Here is a 25465-nt window from a genome sequence, read left to right on the forward strand (position 1 = left end):
GATTTTGGTGGCAGACACCCCATCTCCTTTTCCATCTGTGCATTCGCCTGCCCCAGGTTTTGCCTTTTGGTAGTGCTGATGCAGGTCCTTGTGGGGTCAGCTGTAAATCAGATCTTAGACGTAATCTAGATAAAAAAATAATGCTTTGGATGGTTTATTTGTAAACTGGTTCAATTCAGTGATCTGGTTTCCGGCACAGCTGCAGGTTATGGCTTCAAAAAAATGAAATATTTGGCTTTTAAGTTGTTCCCATATGACTTGTTTCGAATATGACACAAGTATTTGTGCAACCTCACCATAAGCTGGCATAGGGAACTGGTCTGACTTCAGAACAAACAGTAAAATAAAAATAACTTTTTTGCAAGGTTTTTTTTCAAGTCAGGTCAGCTCTCTGACGTGACTTTGAACATGGCCCCATGTCCATTTGCAGCAGGAACCAGCAGCAGGGAGAAATATCCCCAGTCACTACTGGGGCTGAATGCTCGGTTCTCCAAAACCCCATCCTCCCTGGCACAGCAGAGAAGGTCCCAGTCTGTGTCAGAAATATGGAGCCTGTGGTAAGGAGGGGACTTCTCAAGTCCATTTACCATGAACACAAAGATATTACAAAAGCATACAAAAAAGCCATAGTGCACAGCTGTCCAGTATGGTGAACTGGTCTGATGTTTGGAGGCGCATTCAGTGCCCTCTCTGCCTGGCACATTTCTGTGGTGCTGTACAGGGATCCAAACATGGTTCAGCTCCACATTACGATTCATATTATTATTATCTATTTAGTGCTACAGGGATAATGATAAGGTGAAGACAAATTAGCTAAAGCTGTAAAGTTAACGCTTATAAACTAAAAGTACATTAAATTGCAGCACGAGCACTTTCATCCATGAGTTTAAGGCAACTCAGCTTATGTGCTGTAGTTTTACGGATTTATTTAATTTTCCATAACTTTCTTTAGTACTTCACTGGCATAGTTTACCAAACGTAAGTTATCTGAAGAAGGGACTTGTTTCACTTTTTGTTCTGTGTCTGGACATGATCTTCCACAGTGAGGCCTTGGATCCTCGCTGGGTTCGCATGCTCTACCGCAGTATAAATAATAAATCCACTATGAAACCTTTGACCACTTTATGTTGGAATGAAGTGAAAACATGTCCCAATCTTTTTTTTAAATGCTTCACTTTTCAGGGAGCAGAAATGTTATTTTCTCTGTTTAGAAAGATCGTTCGCATTAATGCAGTATGGCAATCAAATGTAATTTAAAGGACCAGCTATTAATACTATTAATTCTTTTGCTTCTCCTTCTCCCTCCCCAGATCTCCGGAAAACTTTTGAGCAGGAACCCTTGGGGAAAGAAGTGTCCCTGGAGCAAGAGGTCCTGCTCCAGTGCCGTCCTCCCGAAGGCATCCCAGTAGCCGAGGTGAGTAGCAACGGCAGTGTCCTGGCACTTGGACAGCCTAACTAAGGCGTGATCAGTGCCTAATGGTGCAGTGAGTTAGGGCATGGCATGATGAATGGGTGGTAATGGAGAGCTGACTGACTGCTGCTCGTAGACAAGATTGATTAGGAACTGATTCATAGCTTTGGATTATGGTGCCTTGCTGGGCAGAGCTGCAGGTGGTTTAGTTTCAGTTTTTTCTTCCCTTCCAAAATTCACAGCTATACCTGGCATCCATAGGACACATAGCTGGTAAAGCATATTAATACCAGCCTACTATCTTTCTTTTTCCTTTTAAAGCAAAAAAAAAAAAAAAATTCACTTATTCTGAGAGGCACCTTTCAAGCATAGTGTAAAGGCATTTTAATTTTTAGTTTGCCAGATTATATTTCCCTCACATGTTTGTCCATGTGCTTGTGTGTGCATCAGCCGGCCAGCTCAGCACAAAAGGATGTGACATGGTCCAGTACAGGCTCCCAGGTGAAGCAGCATGAGGTGGGGGCAAGTAGGGGATGTGTCTGCCTAATAACCATCTTCAGGGGCTTATCTGCTTTTCTTACTGTCATTTAAGTAAACCTGGAGTGGGTAGCCTGCCCTCTACCTGGCAGGATAGAGTCTACCCTTCAGCAAAATCTGTGCCCACCAACAGCAGTGGGTGTCCCTGTGAATGGGAGCTTCCCTAACTGCAGTGGTAGCTCCAGCTTCAGACTCATTGCTCATGGGAGGGGGGTCTCTGAGTCACAGGGGAGCCTCTGAAATCCTAAATCTGCTGTGGCTGTTAAGAGAAAAATTGATTGTTAATGACGGTAATTCCCCTATCTGAATTCTCCTCGATTTTCTTCTGCCATGCACAGAAGAAACTGTTGCCAGTTTACATTAGGATAAGTTAGACTGTCATGGCTAAGTAGCAAAGTGGTTGTCACTCAGTGCTGATGACTGATTTCTCAGGAGATGAAGCTTAAATTGTTACCTCCCCATCTAACCCAAGTTTAGATTTAATCAGAATTGTAGAAACGTGTCCACAAACATCAGAAGGAATAATTAACATAGAAGATTTTTCCCATTTTCTTTTTCTGCAGGCTATTTTCTTTCCCTGTTAAGATCCCCAAAACTGTAAAGAGCATTTAGGTCTGCCAAGCCAGCTTGCTGACAACTGTAATATTAATCAGTTGGCTTTCCTCAGGAACTTAGCAGCAATTTTTTATTTTCCTTTCTGATGCTTCTTTGCATCAAATCTACTTGCCATTTTGCCATGACAGGAGTGTTTGCAATGGGATAAGTTGTTCAGGTGGTGCAGGGTAGTACTGGGGAACTTCATTACCTTTGCTAGAAACAGAGATTGATGATGATGGGTAGTTTGTTTGAATGCAGTGTTACAAGTGCCTCTGAAATTTCAGCAGCCAGTCCAGTTATTCCCTCGGAAACGTCTGTAATGCCTGGTCGGGCAGCTGGGATCCAAACAGCATGATGTAACACGATGCGTGGAAGTGATGTCTGAAAAGATCTTCTGTGAGCTGCTCTTATAATAATTGCACTTTTTCCTGCCTTCTAGTATCCTGGCTGATTCTGTCAGTAGCCGAGATTCATGACTGTACATTAACTGGCTCTGAATCTTATTTGTACCGTGGTCGGGGCAGACACCAATTAACACTTGGCAGGCTCAGAAATCGTATACTCCCTGTCTGACATTCAAAAGAACCATTCTCAATGTTGTTTTTTTTTCCTCTTCTGGCTTTTGAAGTCAGAAGAAGATCAAACACCCAGATTGGACAGCCGCCTAATACAGCCTCTTTGTAGATTCTTTCCAACACTATTAAAAGAACAAAGACCTGAACACTAATGAATATGAATACCTTAATGTGACACTTTATTACAGCCACTTGCTGAAGCTGGTAAGATAAATTTAAAAAAATGGAAAGATGAAAGGTAACTTGGTGGGTTGAAGGATTACATGATTATTTTAATTTAGAGATGAATGAGTTCTTTGTTTAAGAATTCGTTTATTTGTTCGGAGAAGTTTCTGATATGATGGTACAGGTAACTAAGTAAAAAAGGACTTGGGAGAAGGCAGGCAGCAGGCTGAGGCTATTTTCCATCTTGTTGAAAGACTGCTTTGATTCCACATAGCATAGGGTAATGCATATGCTGCAGCTGTGAGCAGCATTTCCAAATGCTTTGGTGAGCATGTACCTGAGACTCTTCCCACTCTGGGCAGTGTGTTTTGTTTTGGGTTTTTTTTCCACTTACTGGCTTCTGAAGTAGTCACTGGACTTAACACCAAAACAGAGGAAGAAAAGCTTACGCTGTGAAACTGTACAAAATACACATTCATTGTAATGTAATGCTGGAATCCAGAGTCCCAGCATCTTCCCCTTGCTTTTTCTCTTTCATTTTATTCTCTCCCTTCTTTTTGTTTTTTTCCTGGTATTTCAAAGTGGTGAGAACAACCATGCTCAGGGATACATTCTGTCCTCTTTTCAGCAGCTGGGGAATTTAGTCTTATCATTCCCAGCATATTTAATTGCAGTTAACTGTGTCAAGCTCTTATGGATCAATGCTAGAGCAGATCTTACTATTACTGAAAAGCTGAACCGCACAGCAGCATAAAGCTGCTCCAAAGGACAAGAAGGACAAAGACAGAGATGGGCAAGCAAAGCTTTTAAGGCAGCACTTACCAGTCCCTCAGATCCACTAGGACATGATGAGCATTAGAGTAGGCTCAGGTTATGGCCACTAGAAAAAAAAAGCCTAAGATCCAAATAGAAGAAGGTGTGTTAAAATACACCAGCCTCCTGGCCTGAGGTCAAATCAAAGTACGTCTTGCTTGTTCAGCTGGGACAAAGTAAGGAACTGAGGGTTTGCTTGGTCTCTGGGAAAACCAGATCAGCTTCTCTGTGGCCATATACCCCTGCCCACAAGCCCCAACCAGCATCAGTGCCAGCTGCACCATGGCATGCCTCCCCACTCCCAGCTCTATAGCCAATATCAAGCTGAACCTACCTACAGGTTCTGAAACACCCGGGTAAATGTTCTGTCTTTTCCAGTTCATGGTCCAGGCAGGCAGCAGAAGGACCAGTACAAGCACTGTTACATTGGGGTTTCCACACATAGCTGAGGGGTGAAGGGGCAAACTCGCATATTGCTGCCGTGAAAAAAAAAAAAAAAAAAGAACAGATGTAAAAGCAAACACCCTGCCCTAGCTCCATGCTTCCCTGCCTTCTTCTTTTCCTCAGTGGGGAAGAATAAGATAAGGTGGTAGGATAAGCAGTTTGACCTGCCAGACTCGGCAGGAGCTGCTGGTGCTCAGTGGAAGTCAGACAGTTGCAGCTCCCCGGTGTCAACAGAAACATCCATTTCAATTCCACTCTCTTCTGTGCGTGCATTTTTTCAAACCTAACCTGAGAAGACAGGAAGGATCCCATTCCGCGACGCTCCAACAGTAATGGCAGAGTTATTAGCAATTAACCCCTTAGCTCATTTAATTTGTTCTTTGAAAGATGCCAGCACCGTATTGCACGTGATAAAATATAGTTAGAGACACCGAGTCACATCAAATTAGCTCATTGCGATAGGTTATAGATCAAAATATCAATGAGATGTAAGATTGGTTAATATGCCATAAGCTGCCAGATGAACTTTTGCATTGAAATGTATGATTTACGGTGCCTTTAACAGGGGGATAATTGCTTCTTTAATTATAATTGAGGTGTTTCACAGAGTAGTTTAATTGCAGAACAGGGTGTAATGTACAGTTTGGTGACCCAGTTGGGTTTAAAACTGGATGTGATATTTATCCACATTCATGGCTTTAATTAGGAACTAGAGCAAGGGGAAAAACATCCCTGAGTCAAGAGGCAGAGGAGGGTGTTTTGCCGAGTCAAGATGACTGTGACACAGAATTTATTCAGCTGCTCTTGCATGGGCAAAACCTGGTGGAAGCTGGGGACTTCTCCAAATAGGCAGCATCAGGTGGCTGCTCCATCTAATTGATTATTAATATGACTGCTGTTTGCTTTGTTTCATGAGAGCCACTTATGTTTTGCAGCAGTTATCCCTTAATTGGGAGTTCATGTGTATGCATTTCCATGCAGGTGTGTGTCTCCAAGGCAGTGTTTTATATTCCCAGCAGGAAAGTGAGCTCTAAGAGAGGCGAGTAGAGGAGTTTGTGGCCACAAATACTAATTAGCTGGGAAGTGACACTGTCTTTTGCAGTTGCCTTGCAATATACAGCAGAACTGCCTTTGGGTGCCAATGGGAGGAAGAGCAGGGAGGGGGGGGCGGTTTGTGTGCAGAAGGAGCACAGCCCAAACTGAACGAGGACTGCTCATTCATTTTGCCCTGGAAAGCCATTGGTAAGGTCTGGCAATGCAGGCCTGTCCTTCTCCAAAAGTACAGGATAACACTCCCTGTAATTGTCAGTGTCTGGTCCCACACATTTCTGTTCTTTTTTACATACTTTTTACACCCCAGTCTGCTGGTGGGTGGTCAGATCACTCTTTTGAGAAGCATGAGAGATAGGTTACACCCCCTGCTTGAGGCTAGGCTTGCATTTGGGTCTTGTGCTTTCCTGGGCAATACGCTGACTACTAGCTTCTGAGTTTTTTGAGACCTGAATTTTCTATGGGATCCACCCCTATACTTTTCCTTTCTAGTGCAGTTCCATTGATGCTGATGTAAGTGAGGGCAGAGCATGCTCCTAAGTGAATCAAGTTGCTGTATGATCGGAACTGACAACAGGCAAGGATGATCTGTGGGACTGGAGAAGGGTCAGGTTTCCAGTTCCTCCATAAAATATCACAAAGGGAGGTTTTTTACAAGAGCATTGACATGAACCCTGCTAGCTTATCCTCTCTACAACTTGATTTTTGCAGTGAAGATGGCCCTGGGATGCAGGTTTTAGCTAACACAAACTACGTCTCCTCTTCAGGCTGTACTCAGAAAGAGCAGCATTTTACCTTACGCATATTTTTGGAAGATACGCAATGTGGAGGACAGATTTAGCTGCATTTTTTTATGAGGTAGATGAACATACCTCTCAACTTTCCCCTTAGAGAAGATAGCTCTTCATCCTGGAGATACTATTCTGTATGCCTACAAGATTAGTCCATCAGGTCCTACTTTGACACTGATTGATTCTTTCTCCCTATAGCCAACAGGCCTTGTAGTGCCTGAAGTGTGAGAGTTACCTCCAGCAGGGCTTTGCAGAGCCCCCAGTTCTTCACTCGAGTTGTTTGATCAGGTTTTGCTGGGTTTTGCTCAGGAATTTGCATGTGCTTCTAGAGCTGATGCGTTTCTTTCACTAAAAAGTGTAACCTGGAAAAAATCCTGTATGCCTTTTAAAACTGGTAGGAGGAGTTGCCTGTATGACAACAGGCACTATGCAGCTTTCAGGGAGAATGAGAAAGGGGCTGTCCTCAGGGACTGCAGCCACCCCCAACATCCTGTTCCCTTATTGAATTTAATGGTCCTGAAAAGCATATAGTTCTGTGCTGTGAAGAATGAGAACCATCTACCCATCCAACCAAAGAACCACAGATGTCACATTGTTAACTTATTTAAAGTTGTCTCCAAACAGACCCCTCCCAGTTGCTTCAGGGACTGGGGAGTCCACATGCCCCTGTAGTGCCAAAAGTGCCAACCAACACATGTGAGCAATGGGACCTCCAGCTCAAGCCCCTCTTTCAGGTGGGAAAGGAAGCCCAGCAACTCCTGGTGGCCACATGGCAGCCGCTGTGGTTTTCGGTTAATAATGCCATGATCTGTATTTGAAATTGAGGCTCTATGAAACAAAGTATTCCACCTGCTGCTACCAGTCCACCTCAGCCTTTGAAGTTTCTTTTGTGAGACTTCACTTCCCCATTGTGCATAAAGCGAAGCTGTAATAGGGCAGAGACACCCAGCAGCTGTATGTACACCCTGTGTAGATTTTAGTACTCAAGCAGAAAGCTAGATATGTGTGCAATTAAGGAAGTGTTTCCACAGCCAGAACACAACTTCCCCTTACTGGCAGCAGAAGCACGGTGGCAGCAACTGAACAAAATGTCATGGTGGTTTGCATTTGCTGTCTCATTCTCAATATGTGTTTTGCAGTCTCTCATAGCTGTAATTTCAGCCTCTTTGGAGACCACCCTTTTTTAATTTTCTTTTTTTTTAACCTTAAATGGGTACAAAATCTATTTCCAGCAGGTAGTACATGGAGGACAGCATCCTCTTCAGCAGGCAGTTGCTGGGATGAAAGCATACATTTGAAACCAAATCCAAAAATCAAATAACATTCTTCAAAGAGGCACTCAAGTCTCAAGGTACTTGAAATAGCTGCTGGCTCAATAGCCCGTATGAAAACTGCTGAAGTTTTCTTAGTCTCACTAGGGCGTCTTGTACTGTGTCCAAATCAGTAGTTAGCTTCGCAAATGTTTTATTCTTACTGGCGTGTGTATGTGTGCCCTTACTATCAATATGATATGGGATGTGTGTCTGTTGTTACAATTCAGGTGAAGCAGGGGAGCTGTGATTTCCCTGTGGCTGTTGGAGGCAATGTGAGCTCAGCAGGGACTGCGGCAAGGCAAGTGGTGCCACCATGACTGGTCGGCACGGCTGCGGAGAACACCAGCTGCAATGCCGGCATGGTCAGGGGACCAGATGGAAAGTGATCCTGCCATGTCAGCCAGGCATGGGGAAGGCAGGAGTGCAATGGTCTCACCTCCCAGAATGCTGAATTGCCTTTTATCGAGGGAAATCTCTTGCTGCTCCCAGCTGTTTGCATCTTGTTTCTTCTGGAGAATTGCACCGGACGGCTTTGCCTGTGTCGAGAAGGTAGAAGGTTTGCTGTTTTCGGCAGGTGCTCCCCACTCTGAAGATGACTCTAGGGCAGGTTGGTGCAGAGGAGGCAATGAGAGACCAGGATCCAGGACTCATACCCTGCTGGCTTTCCTCTCGAGACCGTGAGAGGTGTAAGGAACGACTCATATGATCAGGAGGGGAGGACCTGGATGAGCTCTTATCCCGTTTCCATTCTTGGTTTTCTTTTGGAGCAGATGTGCTTCTGCTCTACCAGTTTCTAAAACAGTCATGCATATGCAAGTGTGCCAAGAGTTTTAAGTGTCTAGTAATGCTAGTTACTTGTATGGCTAAATTTGTGTCAGCAATTAGCTTCTGTAATAGGTTTTCCTGCGTATGTAATCGCTTCTGTGATTTATGTTCCCTGTGTTCATTTAGTCTGCACAGAAGCCTGGCCCAGCTTTGCAAGTCTTAGTCTCTGCGTGTGCTGCCTTATTTCAGGCTGCTGCTGGAAACACCCTGCAGCAGCACAGATCTGGCTGCAGCTCCAAGGTATAGCCAGGTTGGTGATTGCAGGTTTTCTGTTATTGCCGATGGTCTCGCTTTTCATGTTGGGTGGCATGTGGCAGGTTCCCTCTGTTAATTAGAACAAATGTGCCAATTATGTTAATGTATCTCCCGATACCAATCAGTGAATAATTAGAGACAACACATCTGTCTCTCACCGGGGAGTGGGATGACAGAAAAGACACTACAAGGTATGTTGCTCTAAATTACAGCCGCCTTGGATCGTGTGGTTCCTCAGCTGATTATGGGGAGGGCTCAGACTCATGACAGGCTTGCCAGCATGTTAGCAGCACTGGACGTGCAGATCCAGCACAGCTGGTAGGAGCCGTGTGCCTCACTGCTCCCCAGATTGCATCCTGAGCACTAAGGAGCTCTGACCAAAAGGTAGCTGACTTCAGGTGTGCTCCAGCCTCTCAGCATCCACAGTTGCTGCGGGTCAGGATTTCATTCACTGCACTCACACCTTTACAGAGGGGCCTTTTCTGGCTAGTCAGTTTGCAAAAATATAACAAAAATGTCTTGAGTGGAAAACCAAAAAAAATGAAATGGGGATTTCATGCCTGCTTTGTTCCATGGGCCTGGTATGTAAGAAAAAACAGTTGCACTTTGTTGTAATTTTCCATCACTGTCATCTCCACAAGGGAACACTTACCCCACACTTCATGGCAGTTTTGTTGCCAATTAAATTATTTCTGTTATGATAAGGAAAAACTGATGCCCAGGCTTTTTCTACATATATGCACAACCATCCATACATTTATTAATAACAGTTGGAGGGATGTGCCTGATTTAATTGAATAAATAGAGCTAGGTACCTGTTCAAGAATCATTGTGACTATAGCCAGTAAATATACATCCTCAATATTTAGGCAACAGCAAATATCTACTCTAGAAATGTCTTCTCCAGAGAGTTGAAAAATGGAGCCATGAGGGCGTGATTTGGTATGACCCTAAAGACAGGCATCTTGTGCACTTTGAAATGCCACTCGCCTAGAAGGGTGCAGGTCTCTGGCACATAAATGTCCAGTGTTCCATCTGCCAGCCTTGTTGCAAGCATGGCGGTTTTCCCTGGGCACCAGTCACTATTATTCAGGCAGCAGAATTAAATTCAGGATAAGTTTCTTCATTGACTGGATTAACAGCCTACTTCAGCGAGGGGGCTGCACCTTGGGGAATGACATGGCATCAAAAGATATCGTTGCTTTTAACTTCTGTAATAACAGTTTGCATACCTGTCATTCATAAATCACACTGTCTCATTCTGCTTTGTTCTCTTCTCTTTTGTGTTTGACACCTGATCTCTTCCTACTTACTTGATAGAACAGCCCTGCTCCAATCCCACCTATTCTGGTTACCTCAAAAATATAAATCTAAGGTTTGGTGGTGCAGAGCACTGCAGTCACCTGCACCAGAAAAATGAAGCCGTTAGTAACTGAAAATAAATTCCGACAAAAGTCTCGTTTACATTTTGTAGTGTGTTTAATTAGTTATCCTTTCTGCAAGGACTGAGGGAGAAAACATGTCCGCTGGAGGGGTGTGCTCTTCATGTTGCTCTACTGATGGCTAAAATGTATATGAAAGGAGACTCCTGTCTTTTGTCAAATCATACATCAGTTTCCCCCTTCAGATTTAGTGACTTTATCATTTGCTACATGAACAGACTCATGACATCATAAAAAACAGGATGCCAGAAGAAGACTGAATTAGACATGTTAAAGATGCATCTTATAAAAGTGATGGAGTTTAGACATGCACAGGCAGTACCAATGTCCTGGCAAAACAGTTTTTTTCCGAAAAAAAGTCATCCTGCAAACTTAATGTTTTATCGTTAGCAAATTCTGTGAGCCATTAGGTGAAAAGGATCTTTTTCCTAAGAGATTTGGTGAAGAGCCAGAGGCTGTATACTGAATTATACAGAGTATCTTTTTTTTGTGATATTGGCAACTCCTGTTTTCATATCATCTTCAGTGTTTTTGCAGAGATGAAAGGGAATTTAATGCTCATAGCTTTAATTTTGTCTAATCAGCTGAGACTCAGACTGAATATGCATGTGTGTGTTTTTGTGGAGAGAGAAAGTGTTGCAGAGTACTGGAAAAAGAGGACCACATGCTTGAGCATGGAGCCTTGCTTAGTGCTGAGGACAGCTAGTGTATGTGCTTGGATGGGCATACCAGAAACATTTTGGGATGAGCCTTCGACCACTGGATGACTGTTGTCCTGTCCTCACTGATGTCCTGATGTCCTCAATGCGCAGAGCACAGGAAAAGTGCAGGTGTATTCGAAGGTGGTACACAGCTGTCGCAGCACGTGTAGCATCTTTCAGAGTCCTGACACAAGTCTGTGGTCCATCCCAGAAATAAATAACGATATTAAAACCCAAGAAAGACATTTTGTGTGAGAGGCAGGGCTTAAGTGGCAGCCTACCACTGGAAGAGAGTTTTTACAGTCTGGGATGCATGTAGACTTGACCTGTGGGTGAGGAAGGAGCTGAATATTGTCATTGACTGAACAGGAATCTGTCTGTCTTGATTATACCTGGTACCCATTAGGATTCAAGAAAGGAGGAAGAACAATTTTAGTCATTGACTAAGAGCTTGTATCTTCCGTGGTAAAACATGAATGTTGTAGTGACAGAAACACAGCCTCCAAAGTTTTATGTCTTTTTTTTTCCTGCCCTGGTCCTCACAGACACACGTATCCATTTCCACAGCTCTTTTTGCACCATTAATTTTAAGCTATACAGTATTGACAGTTGTGAGGCTACCACATACTGCAGCGATCTGCTGTGGGAGAGGAGGGTTTAAATCAAGCCTTCCCCGGGGCAGTGCCTTTACATTCACTAAGGTGTACGTCTTTGGAAGCAGCTCACGTCTGATGCACACCCACCCAAACTGGGGTAGGGGAGCTGGAGCTGCTTAAAGTAAGGGTAAAGATGGGGAGTGGGCAGTGGGCAGCTTGAATCTAAGCCCACGTCCACCAGCACTGGTCTTGCAGCATTGGACCGGCTCTGTCTGGGAATGAATTGAGCCCTCTGTGTTGAATTGAGCCCTCTGTGTTTAAGACCGGGAGAGGCCATTGGGTTTCTCCCCACAGCTTGGGGCAGTCTGTACGGCTGTCTCAGCGGGAACAGGTTCTCTGTTGGTTTGGGGGTATGTTGATGCTCAGGCAGTTCTTCTAATGTCTTTGGAAAAGTGGGGTTTGTAAGAGCAGGTCTTGGCACCTCGCAGGTCCAGTGGGTCGATTGTGTTTATGTTTTTCTTCCTTTAATTAAATCCTGGGCACGAGCTGAAGTGATCCAGTGACATCAAGGCCCAGCTTTGATCCATCCAGGGCCCCAGTCCAGTCCTTCAGAGCACGCTCGGTTCAAATGAAAACAAGCTACCAGATTTGCAGCCAAATTATATTAGAGCGGCTCGCAGCAGTCAGCTGGGATATAATACAGTGTTTCTTTAGGAAGGCAATAAAGAGAACATTGTCTAGATTAAAAATCACATATGAAAATATTTTCTGTGTAACCGAGGAAATTATGCTTTATTAAAATAAAATATAGCTTACATAAAGAAAAGGGAAAAATAAGCACTGATGCAGTCTTTGTGATTCCCTATTTCCTTGGTAACTATTTCCTTGGTCTCTATTTTGTTTAATCCGGATTGCAGCAAAATGGTAACATGCATGTACATGTGAGTGCACGTGTGCTTAAAAACATTGGCATGTTTGTAATTTGTTAGTGTGATCTACTCTGGTGTAGGGCCTCATTGTGTTAGACCCAGGTCAGGTATGTACAAGGTTACTGCATTATTAGCTGCCTAATTAGACAAGATGTACAAAAGAATGGGTGAGATCTCTGCTGATTTAGGGGTTTTGATGTTGTAAGGGAATTTTCTGTTTGTAGATATGGTCCCAAGGTATCACCCCTTCCTTATCCCTTGCCTCAGACTCTGAAAGCATAGAACAGCTATTTGTCTCTGTGCAGTAGCTGGCAGTCTTTGAAAATGCATTGATATTTTCAAGGCAAGGCAAGACAGCTGTTGTGTGGAAGGGTGGGAGGGAAGGGGACCTGAAGGAAAGGGTAGGCGTGAAGGGTGTTCTCCCACGTTTCTGCCATCCTGTTTTATTTCATTTGGCAGTGTGCCTCAGGTGAGTCCTTCATGATGTGCCTTGACTCATAACACTTTCTGGGATGAGCAATGTACTCACAGATACTGTGACCATTGTGGTGTGACCTGGTGCTGACTCATTGCCTCCCCTTTGCCCCTTTGAAATCCCAAGGTTGAGTGGCTGAAGAACGAAGAGGTGATTGATCCTGTGGAAGACCGAAATTTTTACATCACCATCGATCACAACCTGATCATCAAGCAAGCCCGGCTTTCTGACACGGCCAATTACACTTGTGTCGCAAAAAACATTGTGGCCAAAAGGAAAAGCACCACAGCGACTGTGATTGTCTATGGTAAGTGATGCCTTGTCCCACTGCATGTGGATGGATGCGCACTCAAAGCGAGAGGTGGGGCAGGAGGGGGATGCAAAATGCCTGTATGCAACTCTTAGTGCGGGCAGTGTCCAGGCTGGGCCACCTGTGCTGCCTGTTGACTTGCAGCCATATGCAGGGACTGCAGTAAGGGTTCATTACTGAAAACACTCAGAAGTACGGGCCTGATGGCTTGGCTTATCGGTGACAGACAATGGCATTAAAGGAGGAGCAGGCACCTACACAACCAGCCAGCTGCCTCACTGAAGACAAGGCAGTTGCTCCCCTTTCCATTACACATGCCAGCTGGATGCAGCAAGGAGCCATTAGGGCACTTGCTCCAGCAGGACTGTCCAAGACATTGCTTTCTACCAACGCATTTCACATTCTTAGTGATGCTTTTCAGAAATAAGAGTAAAACCAAAAGGAAGTTTGTGCTTCCAGATACTGGTAAGAGTGTCAGAGTTCAGCAGAATCTTCCATCTTCTTATATCTCTTTTAATAAACTTATTTTTGGTGTCTACTACCAAAACATACTCTGATGTCAGGGGCAAAGTAGCAAAGCATTCTGGGAATGCAGTTCACAGGCACACAACCTAGCTTAAAAATAAACATCAAGGGAATACAAAGTGTGGGATAACATTACTCTGTGTCTGCATCCACAGTCCTGATATAATATTGAGGCTGGCCGTGCTTTGGCTGGGGAGGGGTCGGATGAGATGCCCTCCTGAAGTCTCTTCCAGCCTGCGTTGCGCTGCAGCTCTGCCCCACCAGTCCAAGCTTTTGCCCCTGCAAAGTTACTGCCCCGATGCGTCCCAGGCAGGGGTATCCATCAGAACAAAACCTGCTCTGACGACATGCCAGCTGACTGTCCTGGTGTTCCTTACAATCAGCTTAATTATAGGATAGACAAGTAGGAAAAAATCCCTATGATTATCCCTAATATTCATTTCATATTCAGGGTAGCAGTTAGATTTAATTGTAAGCAGTTGCTTCCCTGAAGTTACAATGAGGGCCTTTTAGTTCAGTTTTTATAGAAAACCGACTGAATTGAGTTGATTAGCAGTGTTTGTGATATTGAGGGATGGACCATGCAAGAGCACTGTGTTTTGTAACTGTGATGAATGCAGAAACATAAAGATGCAGGCATACTGCAACTCTTCCTCATACATATACAGCATTTTTTTCAACAGTGCAGTCAAGAGACATATGTAGGAGAACAGCCATTTTTATGGGGTTTGCTGCCAGAGCTGCTTAAGGGTTGTGTCATATCACAAACATTTGGGTTTAGGGAATCTGAGCAGTTAGTGTGTTATCCATATCCTGGTGATGACATTATTACATAGACCACCACAGCTCTTTCTTCATCCATCCCTCTATCCCAGAAACTGAGGTGGGTGACAAAGAGAGTCAGCATAAATATCTTCCCAAAGTTCAATAGTAAAAATGCATTTAGTGTGAGTTGACTCTGGACAGCTTAAATATATGCTGTGGAAGTGCTGGGACATTCATATGCACCAGCTATGTCCACAGAGGGGTGAGTGAAATTGTCCTGACATCCTGCAATCACCTTTTGGAAAGAACAAGAAAGAAAATTATCAATTTGTAATCGAAACACAGGGGTCTCTCAGCATGTATAGATGATGGTTACATCCGAGAATGAGCTGGAGTGCAGGGCACCTCCCTTTGGAAAATGGTGCAGCTGTCAGAGCGCAGGCTTCTGGCTGGCGGAGCTGTGGGTGCTCTCTGAACCCACAGGGATTTTGGCCGTACACACACCTTAGTCCTGGGTCAGGTCGGCTGTCAGGAGAAGGCAGGTCACCAGCCAGCCCTAATAGTCATCAAATGGTATTTGTCATTCAGCGTCAGCATTTCTTCGACTTGTACAATGACTTCTGGCATGCTGTACATTCAGTACGTTGGAGACATGGGTTTGTGTCTGTTCAGTGTTGCTTCTCATGCTCTTCCCAGCTGTCACTTGTGACTCCTGTTGGAGGCAGCATGACACAGAGCCAGAGGTACCTTTGAGATGACCAGGGTGGCTTGCCTATACTATCATACACTTTCTCTCTTGCTTTTCAGTGAATGGAGGCTGGTCTACCTGGACTGAGTGGTCAGTGTGTAACAGCCGATGCGGGAGAGGCTTTCAGAAGCGTACGAGGACCTGCACCAATCCTGCCCCACTCAACGGTGGTGCCTTCTGCGAGGGCCAGAGCGTTCAGAAAATAGCTTGCACCACTCTGTGTCCAGGTTCAGTATGAACAGTACATAGCCCTAGATAAACGGTTTGTCTGTCACCAGTCATTTCAGGAGAACTCTATTAGTTACAAAAGCCTCCTTCTCTTTATTAATAAATCCAACATTTCAGTGAATGAATATGAAATTGTATTGCGTAAGTAGATAAAATCATCATTTACATCATACCAGGCAGCAAGGGATTCAGCCTTACTTTTGCACACAGCTTGCACCGGTGTCTCAGCCCTGGTAATTCAGGGGATTTGGGGAACATTCAGAACTTCAATTGTGGGAGATAAATGTTGAAAGCTCTGGAAAAGGACTGGAATTTGAATATAGAAAGCAACTATGATGTAAATATATTTGCAGCGTCTCTTCAGTCCAGCTGTCAGAGCAGGTGAAGCGTCTGGGGTGTGGATGTTAAAATTGAGGCACGTGTTTACTTAACTTCAAATACAAAGATGTTTATACTGGAAAGAGATGTGTATCCATGCCTTTAAAAGGTATTTAAATGTAAACTTCTGAAAAATACAAAATTGTCTCATGCAAGGTAGTTGGTGGCTTTTTTGTGACAAAAGTTCTGCCATCTGTCCTATTGTTCAATGCTTTCCTACCTCTGCAGTCCCACTCAAATCGATGGCAGTAAGGTCATTTTCATCTTGTGAAGCTTGGCCATCCAACTCTGGGTCTTAGTGGTGGGTGGAACTTGATGAGCTGAAATTTCATCTCTGGTCGGTATTCCAAGTGACTGACTCCTGGCTCAGGCTGTGTCACTAGAACAATTTCATAGTTTGTTCTTCAGCTGTTCAATTTAGTGCTTTTGAAAATCATTTGTGGGATTTTGAAAGGTGCTAAACACGTTCCTGATTCTGCTCATGTGAAATAGTTCAGTGCCTCTAGATATATCTTTTAATAGAAAATATTTAACATCAAATATCTTCCTGCTAAAGAAGAATTTCTGGCCAAGCTTGACTTCCTTAACTTTAACCTCTTTGTTAAAAAATGCCAAAAAAAACCCCCAAAACCACAGATTCCTGACTTGTTGCTCATTTTCTTGTACACATTGAGCACAGATAAACTGCTGACTAGTTTATAGAAGGGGGAGGAAAGAGCAGAAATGGGGCCGGCACAGAGAGAAAGGAGAGGGAGAGTGAGTGTGCATCCACAGGCCAGAAATAGAACTTTAAGAAGAGCAGACTGACTCTTTTTAAGAAGATCAGACTGACAATCTTTCTGCCTTGCCAGGAATGGCCAGGAGTTGCAGGCTAGCTTGTGCCGAGACATGCATCGCTCCAGCTTGGTCTCACTTTTATGTACCCCATAACAAGTCGTGTCCTTTCTTTGTCTCAGTGGATGGCAAGTGGACGTCCTGGAGCAAGTGGTCCACCTGTGGCACGGAGTGCACCCACTGGCGCCGGAGGGAGTGCACAGCCCCAGCGCCGAAGAACGGGGGAAAGGACTGCGAGGGGCTGGTGCTGCAGTCCAAGAACTGCACCGATGGGCTCTGCATGCAGGGTAAGTGCCGCTGTGATGCCTCCGGGGTCTGGGTTGTATGTGGCTGCAGGAAAACCTGCAATAGCTGCAGATCAGCATCAACGACCTAAAGTCACAGAATCACCTGTAGGATGGAGAAATGAGTTAATCCAGTTCTCACCAGTCTGGACACCTCACTCTTCTTCCCTGAAGATGAATGTAATGCCGTCTGAGGTTTATGAAGTTGAGCAGTGAAGAATTAGAAAGTCTCATAACAGAGCCCTCTCCTCCCTGCCCTCTCCTCCATACAGTCCTTCGCTCTAATACCGGCTCAGCATCTGTCCAGGGAAGCCTGGCAGTGACTCTTATGGCAATGCAAATGAAAAGCAGAGGGTTTAGGGCAAAGCCAGCATTTCCAAAAGAGTAAACTTGGCAAAGCAGATCAGCTTATGGCTTCTTACTGTCAGGAATGGTGGATGCATGTGTTTCTACATATAATAGTTATGCCTCTTTTTCAATCTGAGGTGCCCTGTAGTAGAAAGAGGTACCCTGCATCTATTTAGTGCCTGTGCAAACTTCCTATATAGTTATCAGCATGCTGGAGCCTCATGAAGATCAGGTCTATCACTGAAGTCTATTCTGCCTGCGCCTATTCACGCCATGATCCTGCCTTTGTGACTAATAAGAGCGAGAAGTAAAAATAAGTAGGCTTTTAGTGTGATTCTGACATATGCTGATGAACAATTAGTCTTCTCTGCACCCCATCAGCTCTCAAAAATGAGGTCTTCTCTGTTTTGCTGGTGCATTGAAACTTCCTTTCACATTTTGTTAGCACAATAACCTGAGCCAAAATCCTCACATACACCTCCTGTTTCTTCATCCTGTCTCTGCAGTATTTCTCTGTCAAGCCTCAGCTCTCCATTGCCCAAAGCCTTGTGGTTGTAACTGTCTGGTATCTATGTGTCCAGATCATAAAATGCTTTTGAGTTCTCTCATGAAAAAGGAGTCAGGAATTTTTATTCTCTGAGGCAGGTTACCTTTGACTGAAATAGTCACAATGACAGAAAAGTGACACTACTAGCTAATAAATAGGTCTACTTCTTGAAAAAGTGACATATAGATGGCTACTGTGCTGGCAGTGATCTCTGAGCTACTCTATGGCACAGCATGGCCATTTGCTCCAAAGTTTCCCAGATTTAGAAAAAAGGCTGCTTCAGTGTGGCTTGCACAAACACTTTCATCACGTTAAAAACTATTACTCAATGTCAGCAGCCTATAAAGCTGTAATTCCTCAAAACATTTGTTTTTATGGGGAAGACAGAAAGTGAGATTCAGAGCTCCTCTCTGTTTTTTTTCTAAAGGTAGAAAAAAAATAAAAATCCAGCCACGTCTGACTGTATAACACCTTGGTGACTTTTATAGTGGGGAAGCTAACGTACCCCTAGCTCCAGCAGTGTGAATAAGTCATTATGGGAAATTAGGAAGAAAAGATACATTTCCCCATATAGAAGAGCTCTTCACTATCAGATTATATTTAGACAGGTGTATGTCATCTCTGTGTATGTGCATAAAGAGAGCCATTTAAGCAGAAATCTTGTGGAAAAGTAGATATAATGGTACGGCAGAATAAAAGCCCTGTAGGGATCTCATTTATCTGTTGATGGTATATTGCATTTTATTTGTGAAAGCGGATGCTGATTATAAAGCAGAGGTCTTCAGCGGGAGAGAGGGCGAGGCTGTTGTGAATCCTATTCTGTTTCATATATATGTGTATAAAAAATGGTAATGAAAAATATACAGTCACATATTGACCTGCTTGGCTCCAGGGGCTGTGATAATCCTTCAGTGTTGGAATTTAATGGCAGTGTTTTAATGGTGTCTTTATACTTGCGGGGTTTCATATACCTGTAAAACTTGCAGTCCTGCTCCCTGATCCATCACTGCTGAGAAGATTGATTTGCCGTACTTGGTGGCAGTGTGCCTGCTGCTCTCTCTCTTCCTCTCTCTTTTTCTTTATTTCTCCTTCTCAGTTTATGCAAAACCAATCTGAACACTTACATTTTTACCAGCGTGGATCCAGATTCATAGCAAATCTTCCTGCTGAGCTAGGAGGAAACACAGGACTCCTTTCATTCCTAAAACACCATGCCTTTTTCCACATTATTTGAGGTTGGTGGGGACTGGCCTGGAACTGACATTTCTCCTAGCCTGGAGACCTGTGGATCCACAGCAGACTTCTCCAACGCCTTCATGCCAGTGGGTCTGTCATGGCACGGGTGGCATGGAGGGAGCCACAGCCGCCTTTCCTCTGTGGCTGTAGCCCTCTGGGAAACGTGTTGGCCGGCTGCTTACCTGCACCATAGCCAAATCCTGCTCCTAGGTGCCCTGGTGCTTCCTCCTTAGTGTACGTCTTTAGTGAGAGCTTGAAGGTTGTCTTTAGCACCATGGGTGTAGTTAAGGTCAAAGAATTAGTAGACGGACTTTCTTACCAGGAGTCATTAGGATGTTGCTTTGAAAAAAACTCACTTGTAAATATATATCTCTATATAGCTGTACATAAAAGATATCCTGGAAAATGTTGGATTGAGTGAGTCTAATTTACAAGCCCTTTCTCTTCCAGTCTATTATTCACTTCAGTGGCATCAGCTGGATAAATCAATAAGCTCTTTCATCAGACTGCCCGTGCTCCAGCAAAGAGCAACAGTCTGCACCACTATCGATTTCTGTGGGGATAAAAACTGTGGAGCTTTCTCCATCCCTTGTAATTACAGTATTTTACACCCAAAGCTCTAGTTTGTGCTTACCACTAACTGTGGCATTTCTCGTGCAACTCTGCTGTCACATTTATTCAGACTAATGATCTTGCTAGTACACACATACGCTCCCTTATCCAGTAGTTAGTATTTTTCTGTTAACATGAAAGGATGAACAGTCATTAAACTAGAAAGCCTGCAGAGAGACAGCAGGCTGAATTGAAGAAGAAAAGCAGCTGTAGTGAAAATTCAGGACGGTCATTGCTATTTTAAATTTCCAGATACACAATATTGCCTAGCAGGTCCCATTGTAACAATTTCATAATTCCCATAATAGCATTAATATGATCTTCCGGAACAAAATATGCTGTAGGTGTAAGAAGAATTGGCTGGTTACCACCCACGCTAGTTGCATTATTGCCTCCAAAGTTGCATTATTTCCCATTTGAAGTATGAGTACTGTGGTAAATACTTCAGTGCAAGGAACAACACTTTTAAAGGCATGCACTGCATCTCACAGGGGATCTCTATAAACTGAAACACTGCAATTAGCCCTCCACTCATCCCACCTAATGACTTTGGTGGGTGTTCTGTGTGGGAACCAAGAAAGCGAAGCACTCCACTGCTGGCTCAACTTCAGCACAAGTAGTTCCCTTCACTAGATCACAAATATGTTTAAAGCAATGTACAAGGGGAAGTGCTTTGCTGGGCCCAGTCTGGAATGACTGCGAGATCATGTGTGCGGTACCAAACAGATGCTAAAAGTCCCTGGTGGGCCGAATTCTGCTTTGCGTTATGTGTAAAATGCTGCTGGTAATCAGGAAGAGGTGGGCAACCTATGAAGAGAGTTAGCTGTGTTGCACGGTTATGTTAAAGGCTTATTACACGAGTCATGACATGCAACTGTCATGCTCACAGCATGTCACCTGTGTCCTTTCTGTTGAGGAACTGAAGTGACAGTGTTCAGATCTGTATTGTCCCTGTCCTGAATAAATTAGTACAGAAAGTCCATAGGCGTGAGGTTGGTGCCTGTGCATGCTGGCAAAGCTGTTGGTCTTTTCTGAAATCATGCCTGTGATACGCAGGGTTGGCACTAGCACAGTCAGAGGAAGACAACCAGTGCTCCTTCTTCAGCTCACTCTTGGCTTTAGTAGACCATTGTGGCTTTCCATAAAAGGCTGGCTAAGTTGTGCTTTCAATTTTTTCCAAAACACAGGGCTAGCTATCTTACAGCAGCAAGGTAATACTGAAGCACATGTTGTCGCTTGAGGACTATGGATTATATAGTTACATAAATAGTACTGTTGCTCTTTGTAGTAAAACCTGTTTGCTTTATACAGTCTAACAATATGGAATACAAATCCATCATTGAATAGGGCCAAAAGGAAATTTCCACTTGTGAATCATTGCCAAGTGTCATCAGATCCAGTGTGGACTTTTCCTTTGTTGCTTGGATTTAAATAAATGCACATGAAAAGACTGAAACGTGCTACTGTTGCTAAAGAAAGGAAGAAAAGATTCAAAAGATCTTCATCCGTCATCTGGACTAACTCTCGGGTCACTTTGGTTCTCTCCCTGCATGTAGCTTAACTACTTGGAAATTCAAATAGCAGATACACCACTTGAGAAAAAGGCACCTATACCATGGTGAAGATGTTATTATCAGACTAGTAATTCCATTCCTTGTTAAAAAAAGGTTGCCTTCTAGTCGAGAGTGAATTGATGTGAAATGATGTCGGCAAATCTGTATTTGCTGAGCACTTTGAAATCCTGGTCTGAAAGGCAGTATGAAGTTCATAAGGTTCCCTCTTACAAAGATAGTGCCTAAGCGAGTGAGAAGATGCAGTTTGTCATGCTTGTGCACAAAATGGTTAACTGCTGCCCTTTTCCAGTCTCATGCCTGTTTATACACAGATCTTGAGTAGAAAGCAAGGTTAACCTGATACTAACATCTCTTTCTTCCCAAAACATATATATTCTGCGCATGCCCGGCTTGTTTAACATAACATGCCAGAACCTCTGATGGAATAAGCATTTGTTTCCCTTTTTGGCTTGTTTTGAAAGCAGGCATTCAGGGAAGAATTACAGGGCAGAGCAGTTTGATGAGGACCTCTGGTCCTCCAGAGCAGATTAGTGTGCAAAGAGCAGGGGAATGTTTTCCAGACTCCAGAAGGTAAGCAAAGCTCTCTCAAGGGAGACTGCAACAGAAGCCTGTGTGTGCAGAGGAATGAAATAAACCCTTTTATTAAGAGCATGTGGGTCAAGAGAGAACTTCTAATATGTTCAGTCTGTCAGCCTAATGATATAGCCACCTGGCCTGTTTCGCTGAGCCCTTGCAGGGTGGGTTTCATTCATTTGAAGAATGCATCTCATCTGTTCCTAGAGGAAGTTTTCTGTAATATTGTTATTTGATATGAGTAAAGAGATGTGTCATTCTGTTCTCAACCCTACTACTATGTAATGGTGTAGCAGCCAAGGGAGTTTATGCACACATCTCAGAATTATGACTCATCTTTATTTTTATTGTAGTGACATGAGAAATCCCCAGCTGAGAAGCGTCCACAGTCTGGTGGGCCCTCTGCAACTGAGAGTTCTTGCCTAGAAAACCTACTGCTTGAAGCAGACAAAAGCATTGAGAAAATAGAAGTGCAGAGCCACGAGCAGAACCCAGGACACTGAAATCACTATGTCTTACCCCTGTCAGTTCAGAAAGAGCTACCTCCACATTAATTTTAATGAAAGGCAAGTGCTCTAAGATCTCTAGGCTGTTCTCAAAAATCTGAACTAATTAAAAAATATTATAGGCATGCAGAGAGGAGAAAAACCCCAACCTTGTCCATTTGTAATTTTCATTCTTCTTAATTCCCTTGTTTTTTTCTTTTATTCTTCCCTTATTCCTCTGCACATTAAAAACAAAACAAAACAAAACCCAAAAGTTATGCAGACAGATGAAAGAAAAAGGCAAAGCTTACAATAAGGTCTAACTGACACATTAACTTCATTGTAGAAAAAAAACCAACCCATACAGTGACAATAATGAGTGTTTATATTTTCCTTACCATGTACAAAGGTGGGTATATTTCATGACTTTTGCTTTCCTGGCAGGGTGTCAGGCAGAGCAAGGTTACGTGAGCAGCCCAAGGCTCATTAGGGAGTCAGTGACAGAATCAGGAGTAAAAGTCAAGTGTTCTCTGTTTCTAAACCTGTGTTCTACAAAAAGGACTAAAACATTGGCAGCATCCTTAAATGAAAACGCATGTTGGGGAAGGAAGTTTCTGTAGTTTGGGAAATGAACATTGAGCTGATCAGCTGATTCTGGAGTCTCTGGGATTTTTGAGGTTATAAGCCAGGGAATACAAGTTACCTTGCCTGTAAGCTTACAGACCTGCCAAAGATTTTGGTACCTGTCACTGAACAATCACGTGGATAATTCATGCTTTCTATGAGCTTTTTTTCCCAGCATTACTAACAGTTTCAATCCCCTCTTCTAGATCTTCTTCCAGCTGTCACTTCCTTCACGTAGCTATTTGCCATGTGTCCTCTTTTCAGTGCTGCCCTATGTCCTTATTTCAGCCCTCCCTGTAACCTGTTTGCTCTTGTCCCGCTACAACTGCAAAACAAAGCAAACCCCAGGAAGTCTATTTAACATTCAGTCATTGCAAACGTGGAATTTGCAAATACATGATCTAGCAAATTGCAATGTTAGACGTGTTTACTTTTGCTGTCAAACATGCATAACAAACCCAATGTTAAGGTTCTGTGCTTCTAAGATACTAAAGACTGACATAAGATTTAGCTAAAAGGTCAAAGTCCTTAACTGTAGAAGACTGCAAAAAAAGATTTGTCAAAATTGCCTATTCTAATCCACATCAAATTTTAGCAACAAGTTATCCTACTCTTCCATCTTCCCTCACTCCCATATAGATGACATGCGTGTTTAAACTCCAGCAAGACCTTTCTAACAATGTTAACAAAATGTCAGGAATCTAATTTAAAATGAAAACATAGTTGCAATCTTAATTATAGAATATTATAAACTCCTGTTCAAGGACAGAACAAGAGAGGCTCCCCATTTAACCTACTCACTCAGGAAAGATCTGAGATAATACCCAAGTAAATAATCAGTCACAAAACCTCAAGCCTCCTGTTTATTAGCCCACCCTGAACATGCCAATAATTAGTCCGTTAGAAGGAAAATAAATTACTGTGCATTATCTCTGGGATGCCTGATATCATATCTGACCTTCAGCATCATTACTGGAGACATGAAGGTCTTTCTTTAGAATAGCAAATACAGGAAGAAGCTGGGCACATTCTGTCTGAGAGTTTTTTGCAGCTCCAGGGACTTTGTTTGTTTTTGGTTTGGTTTGGGTTTGGTTGTGTTTTTTTTTTAATTTTTAACCACCACAAATAAGGTATAAGACATCACATCTTCTTGTTTATGTGCTGGAGCTCCTGGGAAATAGCAGGGGAGAGAAACAATTAACAGCAATTACAATTCAAAGATTATTGTTAATATTTCTCCTGTGGTAAATTTGCATTAGCAACATGTTAAGTGAACGTGAAACCTTAACACTAAACAGTCAGAACATGGGGTTTACTCCAAGGTTCCTCTTGTACCATTAACTCTGCCCCATTGTAGAAAAGGAAGTACTGGAAGCTTGTGCAGTCTCAGTCTCTGGACAGTGGGACCTGCACAGAACAATTTGAAACTCCTGAATATCAAATTAAGTCTTCTAAATTCCTTCTCCTAACATGAGAATATGTGACTGCTTGTCCATCACAGGGACTAGACAGAAACATATAGCATTGCAATGCATCTGAATTAACATGTTGAAAGCCCTTGAAAGTCTTTTTTGAAAGCTTTGAGCCTTTGCATGTTGTATTGATCATCTAGAATTTCCTTTAAAAATAGAGAAACTCAGTAAGCTGGTGCTAGCTGTAGGATTGCTGAGAGGTAATGGTGAGCTAGGTAAGGCAAAAGGAGGCATAAGATGGAAACAGGACTAGTAATAGAAGGTCACTACTACAGTCACGGCACTGCAAACACTGCAGGGGCACGTGCCTTTTTTCTTCTTTGTCTCAAAAATGTCTTTTTATAATGGAATTCAGAATTGCTGCATGTGTCTTCCCAGGAGTGTAGAGTTTTACAAAATCTGAAATTGGACTGACTTTGAATTGAGAATGGCATTTTACAGGAAAAGGGAGAGAAGCTGAATTTCTAGAACCTGGAAATTGGAAAGAGCAATATGTACTTTTTTTTGTAACTCATTGAGGTCCATTGAACTCAAAAATCAACAAAACAAAACCAAATTAAAAAAAAAATATTAGGGTTCTTAACCCAATTTTATTCAAACTTTTCAGGATAATTTCCAAGACTGAGACTGATTATAGAAAATTTAAGCAAAAGCCAGAGATTTTAAATAAAATTCTGAGCTGGGGAAAAGAGGAAGATAACTGAATTAATGCTGAAAGAAGCCCTCATCATGGGAATTAAGAACAGAAGCAATTGGGTGCATGTTGCTTGGGACTGGTATGGAAAAAATGACCAGCTTGGTGGCTTTGAGTTATTAAATACTGGAACTCATCTGACGTGTATGTATCACAGAGAAACAAAGGGTTGTTTCTGGAAACTCTCATTTCACAATGTATGCCCTACATACCTACTTTACATCCTCTAAGAACCGCTTCCTTCAAATTTTAGGCATCTGCATGTGAGAATTAGTCTCTGTTCATCTGTCCAGCATAGCGCTGTGGTTC

General features: G+C 43.1%; 1 protein-coding gene across 2 annotated transcripts in view; it reads left to right on the top strand.

The window, feature by feature from the left end:
* UNC5C (unc-5 netrin receptor C) overlaps positions 1 to 25465 on the top strand; it is a 269800-nt gene that overhangs the window by 200729 nt on the left and 43606 nt on the right. For both annotated transcript variants that reach the window (XM_069784212.1, XM_069784203.1), the window contains exons 4-7: positions 1311 to 1414; positions 13046 to 13226; positions 15327 to 15494; positions 16830 to 16994. In XM_069784212.1, the coding sequence (XP_069640313.1) occupies positions 1311 to 1414; positions 13046 to 13226; positions 15327 to 15494; positions 16830 to 16994 (618 nt within the window). The remainder of the gene's footprint in view (positions 1 to 1310; positions 1415 to 13045; positions 13227 to 15326; positions 15495 to 16829; positions 16995 to 25465) is intronic.

Source organism: Haliaeetus albicilla, chromosome 1, assembly GCF_947461875.1.
Source record: "Haliaeetus albicilla chromosome 1, bHalAlb1.1, whole genome shotgun sequence".
Taxonomy (NCBI): Eukaryota; Metazoa; Chordata; class Aves; order Accipitriformes; family Accipitridae; genus Haliaeetus; species Haliaeetus albicilla.